The sequence below is a fragment of the Dendrobium catenatum genome, unplaced genomic scaffold (assembly GCF_001605985.2).
Source record: "Dendrobium catenatum unplaced genomic scaffold, ASM160598v2 fragScaff_scaffold_1019, whole genome shotgun sequence".
Classification (NCBI taxonomy): Eukaryota; Viridiplantae; Streptophyta; class Magnoliopsida; order Asparagales; family Orchidaceae; genus Dendrobium; species Dendrobium catenatum.
In genome coordinates, this window is record NW_021319481.1 from 31,978 (window position 1) to 41,962 (window position 9,985).

General features: G+C 32.8%; 1 protein-coding gene across 1 annotated transcript; it reads right to left on the minus strand.

Annotated features, from left to right (window-relative positions):
* Positions 1–1,994: 1,994 nt before the first annotated feature.
* LOC110102323 lies at positions 1,995–2,948 on the minus strand. The gene is made up of 2 exons (XM_020830627.1): positions 2,496–2,948; positions 1,995–2,396 (listed from the first exon to the last, which is right to left on the minus strand). Exons 1-2 carry the CDS (start codon positions 2,946–2,948, stop codon positions 1,995–1,997), a joined length of 855 nt encoding a protein of 284 aa, XP_020686286.1.
* Between the last annotated feature and the right edge of the window lie 7,037 nt (positions 2,949–9,985).

The following is a 9,985-nucleotide window of genomic DNA, read 5'->3' on the forward strand; positions in this document are numbered from 1 at the left end:
ATGAAGGAGAACCTGACATTCATAACACATTCCATGATAATCTTGCAAAAGGAATTAGGGAATCCATAAGTTTGTAAAACTTGAAACAAAGTTGTCCATCCCATGCTATCAAATGCTTGTTCCATATCTAATTTTATTGCCATTAATCCTTTCTTGTCCTTCGAGGTCTTGAATTTGTTGAAGATTTCTTGAGCAAGTAAGAAATGTTCGGACATACATCTCCCAGAGATGAAAGCAATCTGCTCTTCGAAAATAAGCTTGGAGATACAAAGCTTAATTCTTTTGACTAACATGGTTGTAACCAACTTGTAAGTGGTTTGACAAAAGCTTATTGGTCTGAAATTTGAAGGCACCATCGGATACTTGACTTTTGGGATTAAAACTATCAAAGTATCCTTCCAATTATCTCTCATACTTCCAGATTTCAAGAAGTTATCAACGGCTTTCCAGGTCGATTCTTTAACAGTATTACAAAAGAACTGAAAAAAATGATGGAGTAACCCCGTCCAAACCTAGAGACTTGTTTCTGCCTTGCTGGAAAATAGCAGTTTTAAGTTCATCCTAAGTGAAATCAGAGCTTAGGAATTTAATATCCATGGAGTTGAGCTTCTTGTCATCAGGGAATTTAGGCCATCCTTCTAAAATATAATCTCTAGAATGCCACTTTCTTTCAAAAGTTTTTTGGAAAATAGCTGAAATCTGTTCAAAGTCTTCCACCAAGACATTCTCATCATTCTTGATTTGTCTAATCAGATTCCCATTCCTTTTTGCTGAAGCAAATTTATGAAAGAAATTTGAGTTTATATCTCCTTCTTCATGCCATCTTACCTTGGCTATTTGATTCCACCAAGTAGCAAGTCCTCCCAAAGTTATGTTTAAATCATTCACCTTAGATCTCAGTAGTCTTAGCTACTCATCTGACAGCACACCTAGAGAGGCTCCTTCCAATTGGAGATTAGCTATCTCCCTTTTTAAATTTTCTTTCAGAGAATTTAAGCACTTGCGTTTGTTCTTGCTCTAGAAATAAAGGGACCTCAAAGATCTTTTAAGCTTCTTTTGTAAAACATCCATTTCATTTCCATAATCAATCTTCCTCCAAGCATTAGAAACAATGCTTTTAGCTACTGGATATGATTTCCAGGTCTCTTCAAATCTGATAAAATTAGTCTTGTGTTGAGATTCCAACAATTTGAAAGCTATAGGGCAATGGTCGGAAGCAATTCTTGCTATGTGTCTAACATGAGCCAATGGAACTTTTTGAAGAGCAGCAGCATTGAGAAGACATCTATCAATTCTTTCCCATATTCTCAAATTTCCATCCTTATTTTTGCACCAAGTGTACTTAGGACCAATAGTACCTACATCATGAAAATCATTGTTAGTCATAAACATTTTCATTTCTTGAGGACCTTTTGAGAAAAGTAACCTCTTTCCCCCTCTCTTATCATCATTAGATAATAAGCAATTAAAATCTCCTCCAATAACTAAAGGAGTGTCTTATTTAGTTGCTTTTTCAATCATCTCCCAAAGACTTCTCCTCATCCGATAATCCTTGTTAGCATACACAGTCCCCACCATCCAAGAGCCAAACAAAGGGGATTTGAGCATCCCAATGACGATTTGAGAGGAATGATCCAAAACTTCAAAAGAGGCATTATTTCTATTCCATAGAGTAATGATTCCACCTGAATTACCTTCAGAAGGATGATGGAAGAAGTCCCACTCCTTCCCAATAACTCTATCAACATCAAGTCTGTCAAAACTTGAGATTTTGGTCTCTACAAGACCTATAAAACAACCTTCATTATCTTTTACTATCTCCTTGAGATAGAGGGAGGCCTTCTTCTTCTTGGCCCCCCTATAGTTCCAGAAAATAAGGGAAGCCATTAATGCAAAGGAGGGGAGGTATCCCCACCTTTCTTTTTATTTCTATTTACTCCTCTATTCTTACTGAGAGTGTCCACAGGACCCAAATCCCTTACTTCTTTTGACAATTAAAATTTTCCTGAAGCTATTTTGAAAGCATATTCACCTGTATTAGCATTATTTGTTATCACCAAATTTTTCTTGATAGAATTATCAGGAGAAGTACAATCTACAATGTTTGGTGGCAGTTTCCCTGTCTGAACTTGTTCAGCAATAACATCATTCTCCAAAGTATCTCCCATGCTTGTATCATCCAATATTTCTTCAAGGACACTGAAGTTGTTCTTCAAACAAAAGTCAGAATTGACAATTGAGTTACCCTTGGCATCAGGTCTAGAATTTTGAATAGCAACATTATTTTGTGGTTCAATGATCTCTCCTTCTTCTATGGTTGAAGCAATATATATTGGAGGATTCTTCTGATTTACAGGTTTCCAGATTTCTGATTTCTGATTTCTGATTTCAATTTTCTATTTTGGAAAAACTGCAGTTTTACCAAATACCTTATTCTTCTAGAATTTGACATGTATCCAAGGTCCTAATTCATCATGTTCATTAGAACCACCTACTTCATGGAACATCCCTTCATTACTAACATTTGTGATAGGAGAAAATGTATTTGCAGGATTGGTAAGAGGGCATGTGTTCTTGAGATGTCCAATTTTTCCACAGTGATAGCAAAGAGATGAGATCTTCTCATATTCAACCTTTTGGAATGATCTACCATGCTTTCCTTCAATATAAACTCCTTTTGGTAATTTTTTATCCAAGTCGATACGAATACAAACTCTTGCATACTCCCTCTTACCCCATTTAAATGAGTTTCCATCTAGATATATAGGAACTCTAATCATAGAAGCAATTCTACATATATTATGTTCATCCCAACAGTGTAAAGGCAAACATGGCATGCGAATCAAAACAGGTGCTGAAAGCCCTTTAAGGGATTCAGGAATAAATGATGGGGACCATTTATCCAAACCAATAATGTTTCCTCCAATAAACCATGGACCTCCTTCCATGATTTCTTCCACAGCTTCCAGTTTGGTAAAAGAACAGAGGATCCAATTAAGACCCAAAGTTGTGAGATAAAAATTACCAAATTTGGACCATTGCCTCCGAAGTTCTCTGCTACATACAGGAAAAGGAATATTTCTTCCCTAAACATTAATAACCAGAGAATTCCTTAGAATGTGTGAATTAGCATTTTCACATTTTGAATTCATAATCAACTTAAAACCATCATCAGAAATTGGAGTTGATTTCATATCTTAATTAAGCCTGATATGCTGGATCTTCTTCCATGCATTAGAGAAGCTTTCCTTAGGACCTTCTCCTTTGTCAATTGTTGTATCCTCACAAATGTTCGTCAATCCATTATCATTCTGAACCTCACACTTCTCGAAAAAAACCTCAGAACATTTCTTCTCAGCATTTCCAGATTGCAAAGGGGACTTAACAGGAAATTCATTACAAAGAACAGAAGAGTGCTTATCATCATAATGGGATTTATTGTTAACTTCATTCATGTTATTCGCATTTATCTCTGGCCATAGATCAGAGATTGCATTTGAACAACCGAATTTGTTAACAAAAATCTTCATTTCTGATGAAGAAGCTTCGAAACCATTGGAATTCGGATTCAGATTTACACTTGATTTTTGAAGTTGAGGAGTAATGCAATCAGGACTTGTCATAATGCTCTTACCTTTACCTTCAACAACTTTGACAATCTTCATCATCGGAGAATCGCTTACATCTCTGATTACTAGAGGTCTTGCAGACATCTTCACATGAGCATTTCTTGAATCCAAACGTAGAAATGATTGACGACGGTCGTCTCTGAAAAGTCCATTCGATCTTCCAATGTTATTATGTCCGCGGACAGCAGGTCAGTGGCCTTCCGCCGTCATCACCAGAAACCGGCGATGAGATTTGATGAAAATCCGCGAAATCAAAATTCAAAAATTCTGGCAGTTTCTCTCTCTAATGGTAGTTTCTCTCTCTATCTATAATGCCCATTCAAAAAAAAATTAATTAAATGATTAAAATAACCCAAAAATTCATAAAAATTAAAAATCACTTTAAACTCAAAAAATCTATAATCAACTTTTAAATCCAACAATCAACTAATATTAATTAAAATTTATTAACTTTTAAACCTTAATCAACTTAAGTTAGTTATTTATACCAGGTACCATTGGGTAACCTAGGCCTATGAGGCTTTACCTTAGACTTAAGGAAGGTGAAATAAACTTCACGGTCTCGGTGAGAAATAAAGGTGGTATCCAACAAATAATTAAAATTTATTTAAAATTAACTTTAAGTCATTTATATTTAAACTCAAACCTAAACTTTCCCTTAAGCCTTTCAACCAATCAAAACTTCAAACAACTTTAACAAATTGTCTTCCATGGAACATATCCAAATCACAAAGCCTACCTCACACACTTTAGATGGTTTCCTAGGACAGCCAACTCTAGTTTTAGGCTAGGCCGGTGTTTACTTTCTGCTGTGTGCCAGGTTTTTGAGCTTTCACTGCATGCTAGTTGTTAGCCTAGAATTGATGTATTTGTTTACTTACTTTTTTATGCTCTGTATTATGAGTAATTGAGCATTTTAAATTTAAAATATATCAACTGCTTGAGATCAATTATAACTGCTTGGGATTATATATATAACTGTTGATTATTAAGATAACCCTATAGGATAGAGTCTAGATTTTTCAATTTTAATTAATATAAATTTGATTTGATTTGAGTTTTAATTGTAAAAGTGATTTGAGAATGTGATATTTATATCCAACTTGAATTCCAAAGAGGAGAAGACATCCCTAAAGGGGAGTCTTCTTCCATTTAGAAGATCAAGTTAGGATATCCTTCAAATATCCAAAGAGGAAAGATAACACCCCGCTCAAGGGGGAGTTTCTTTTTATTTGGATATCCGGACCCGACAATCCAAGAAGCAACAGAAGGATGAAGAAGTGGATAATGAGAAGACCCATTCTCAAAGTCACTTGAGTCATAGGATTAGAAATCCGGGTTGTTGTCAGTGGTGTAGGCCACTTTACTTTTCTGCAATTCTAGGATGTACTATTAAAAGGCACTTGCCTATGGACTTTCAATTTGAATATTAATTTAATTAATTTGATTAATATTTGATGTTGATTGTGATATAGTATTGCCTGCTTTTTATAGTTTCTTAGTGATTTTTGCATGTTGATTTTGATTTAGCCTGGAACCCGATTTAGGATCTTAAGGACTTATTAAAATTTTTCTACTTAAATCAAATAAAAAAAAATTTAAGTCAACATAGAAACTCTAATGTTTTAAGAGGTAAGCCCGGGACCACCAGGAGTTCGCATACATATTTGTTTCACTTCTCTTTCCTTTGTTAGGCACCTCCCCGCCTACGAGTTTTGGCAGACCACCTGGCCTATGAGTGTACAGATCTGTCCAAGGGGAATTTATACATCTTTTAGGAAAAAAATATTTTTTAAGCCTTTTTTAAAAAACTTCTTCATCCTGATATAAATACTCAATCGAGTCAACTAGCATACATCGCATTAGATACAAACTTAAAAGTGTCTAAATCTTTAAATGCATTAGCTTAAGCATATTACCCAACATGTGTCAAGGGGCCAAGTTATGGACCACTCTAGATGTCGGTCTCGTTTCCTAAAACTTAATCTAATTAATGTCCTTAACCACTCTTTCATAATTGACTAGGTACATGATTTTAAAGCACCTTGGTGGTTTAGCTGGCTTCCCAATCCAGGCCGGGGTAAGTCCAGATTTGTATTGCACTAGCTAGGTTCGGGTTACTTTTTAGTATCCAATTTAGACTTAGGTTCTGAGGCAGGATCAATCTATAAGACCTCAACATCCGGGAATTGAATCCCAATTTTCTAATAACATTGGATCAATCTATAATCAAATATCTCTTTCAATCAAATTCAAGCCCAACACTTAGGATAGGCTGGGGTGTTTCTGAAGTAATTCAGAATCTCAAAATACTTCCTACCCTTCTTCCTTTGACTCCAAAAGTAAGTGCTCAATTTCGATCCAATGTTTCCCCTATGATGTAATTAACTACAAGGGCTTGCGCTCGTAAGAGATTTAGAAACTGAGATCTAATTTTTCAAAAATAAAATTTTCAAAACCTTAATTAATTCTCTTTGGGAAAAATCAAACCCGATGATTATTATCGTCATTTTCAAAGGATCGATAGTGATTGATATCTTCTTTTTTCGGAGAGATATATCAATCATTATCGTGGTTTTGATTATAAAATTAATGATTTTTTATCCAGGTTAACGTGGTCAAACACTCGATTGAATTTAACGTTGACCTTCCATGGTCATATATGATTCTTTCCTGAGTTTGACTACTATAATCACGATGAATTTAAATTTTATAATTCAAATCCATTAAAGAATGATATGTTCACTTCCCAAGGTGATATATTATTTATAATGATGTGTTCAATTACAAAATTTTAAGAATTAATATTTTCCAAAGAAAATTAATACTTTTTAAACCACTATATTTTTCAATCAAATAACAATCAATTCAAAGTTAAAGGGGTATGCAAAAGTGAGAATGCAGGTGAGAGTGGTATGAGCAAAGAGTGATAAAATACTTAGAAGTTTAAATCATCTTGTTTGATAATTTTTGAGAGGGTGGTGCTAGCATCTTTATACCTCTGATAGGTCTCTTTGTCAGCAGCATCCTGGAATATGGAATCTATAGGGAGTTGGGACAAACTACTGACTTATGCATGAGAGCTTTTTTCTCTAGCCATTGTAAGAAATTTAATTTTGGAGGGAAGAAAAAGATTAGAAGTTTTAAAGATTGTGTGAAGAAAATCATTGAAATCCCTCTGTTTAAATAGATTGGATGTATCATATAGTACGATCATGTGATCATATTAAATGATCAAATGTAATCAATTCATCCAATCTGATCTAGTTAAAATGTTGGTCTCATCATATAGTATGATCAGAATTGTACTGGACAATTAGAGAGAAGATGTTCATCCTGAGGTGTCAATCTAGATGATTGTTGACTGGTCTTATTATACAGTACGAATAGTTATTTACATAGTATGATACGATATTTAATATCATACCAATTGAATTAAATTCAACTAATGTCTACCACCCTGTGGATCGTACAATATAAAGTAGGTGTTCGTACAATATAATCACCATTAATTGATTAATATGAGCCATTGGATGTACTGTGATTTGTGATTTGGTGTTTTATGAAGATCATATAGGATGATATCATATCGCACAATATGATCTAAACAAAAATTATATAATGGTGTGTGATGATCAGAAAAGCTCAAAAAATAATGTAAAATAAATCACACTAAAATTAAGCGAAAATCACATAAATCAAAGTTAAAAAAAACACATAACCACACTTTTTTTTATAAAGACAAAATGAACAATGCAAGCATTCATAAAATAATTTCAAAATAATAAAACAAAAAAAAATCATTTTAAAAGAACACACACATAAATAATTAATTAATTTTAGTAAATTTTCTTTGAATGTGAAAATTACCTCTTTAAATAAAAAACTTTAGTAAGAAATGAATTGACTTTGCCTAATCCAGCTCAAGCTTTGGTAAGAAGCGACTTTCACAAAAATCTAATTCTAAGAAAAACTAAAGAAAGAAATTTAATCATTGTTTCAACTTCTTGCATGAAATATATCTAATAGAATATCAATGCATAAAGATGAAACATTAATCATTTTCAAAGTCAAGCATTAAAAAATATTAATAGACATATGGGTTTTCTAAGTTTTCTAGATTTACAAGAAAAATAAGCAAATTTATTTTGGGCTCATTTATGCCTCTTTATTAATTTTTACGCACATTTTATATCTTTTGATTCTTGATATTCTTTGTGCATCTTTTAATTTTGGCGTATATTGCACGTCTTTTTATTTTGGGCTCATTTTTTGTGCCTCTTTTAATTTTTTGTTATTTCTTCCTTTCTAAATCTTTATAGACTTAATTGTACGATCATCTTCAAAATATAAGAGAAGAAAACCTACTATCTTATATAAGGATGAATAAACTATAAAGAAAACTTGATCCTTTAATAAGAATGAACTACTTGATTATGAAATTATGAAGTGGATTTATCAATTTACAAAAGATGCCTATGAGATAAAAAAATATAGGAAGATAAAGAAGATTTTATTTCTAAGTCTAATTTTAATTTGATATAAATTTTGATTTTTGGAAAGTTACCCTACTACTAGAATGAGAGGATTTTTTGGAGGAGTTAACCACCACTTAATATTTTAAATAAAATAAAGGTAATTTTATATTTAAGAAAAAGTCAAATACTATTGTAAGCAGTGATTTGATTATTTTATGTGTGTTGATCAGAGAGACTACATAAAGAGAAAAATGACATAAAAAATAAAATATCACAAACATAAATACAAAACAAAAACACTAAAGGCAGTACATAAAATCAAAAGAAAACATTAACCTTCTCAAATTTTCAAATCAGCCTAATTAAGCCACTTTCCTAGTGGTGTTATCTCCCAATGTTACCTTGCCTCTGACCTAGTCTCTAGTGTAATGAATTACTTTACATCTCCAATCATTTTCCTTGAACATCCTTTGTCTAAGTACCACATGCTCTCACTAGGCCTTTTGTGAGGGCATCCCTACAAAGTCATCAAGTATTAGATTTGGGAACCAAAAAAAGTTTGGGTTCCATTTTATGAATTGATGGATGAAATGATTGCATGCTATGCTATGATTTATGCAGTTTTAACCTCCACACTAAATGTGTTCTATGGTGGATAGTGCAAGTGTGGGATATATGTCCTAGCATGCCACAACTAAAACACCTAACTCTTGGGAATGGATTCACTTGTCTATTTATGTTATGGTGCCTCTTCCTAGGCTTAAATGGTGCATGCTGTGGTGATGGGTTATAAAATTTTGCAAGTGTATGTCATATTTTATTTTATTTAAAAGTAGTTGGTTTCTCTCTCAAAAATTTATTTTCACTTTCAAGAATTGAATTGCCAATTTTTAATACATGCTCCTAATCACCAGCTTCATCTAAACATACCTTTAATTCTTTAAAAGAATTTTCTAAGTCAACATGAGATGCTTTCAAGGAATCATGTTTAGTAGTTAAATCAAGATGCTTCTTATTTAATGCATCAAATTCATCAAGTAAGATCATATGATTGTTATCCAAAGTAAAGTGATCTTTCCTAAGGAATTCATGCTCTTTTTGCAAAAATCAGAATTATGGTTGCATACATTTTCTTGAGCATTCTATATGTGTTATGAATTTTTTTAGAATCTTCAAATAATTTATTATAAGAAAGCTCACATACCTCCTCTTGATCAGAATGTTCAAGATGGTTATCTCCCATTAAGCACAAGTTGGTTACCTCTTCTTCTTCTTCTTCTTCTATCTAAGATGAGTATGAAGCGGTGTCTGCCCAGAAAGCCTTTTGAGTTTATTACTTGTTTTTTTTGAATTTAGCTTTTTCTTGACCCTTCTCCTGGATTGGGTGAGTTTTAATTAATATTTTGGCAATTAGTCCTTAAGTGCCATGGCTTCCTACATTCAAAATAGATGACATCAAAATAAACCTTAGAATTTTTATTACCTTACCTTTGGTCCATTACTAATGATGCTTTTACTTTTTCCTTAGAAAGCTTTTAAATTTCCTTATCATCAATGTTATATCATTATCATCTTATGGTATGGAAAAGTCACTATCAGAATCATTAGCTTTTAAGTTTATAGTTTTCTCCTTTCTTTTCTCACATGCATCAATCTATCTTTGACTTACTCCTTGCTCGTAGGCAATGAGTGATCCAAGTAAATTATAAATTGAAAAAATATTTAGATTCTTGGATTAAGTAATAGCAGTTTTTTTAACATTACAGGTGTTGAGTCTAATACTTAGGTTGTTAAGCCTAAGTGAATGTCCCAAGGCTACCAAGAGGGGAGGTGAATTGGTAGTTTAAAAAACTAAGTTAAAATTAAGAACCCTTTTTT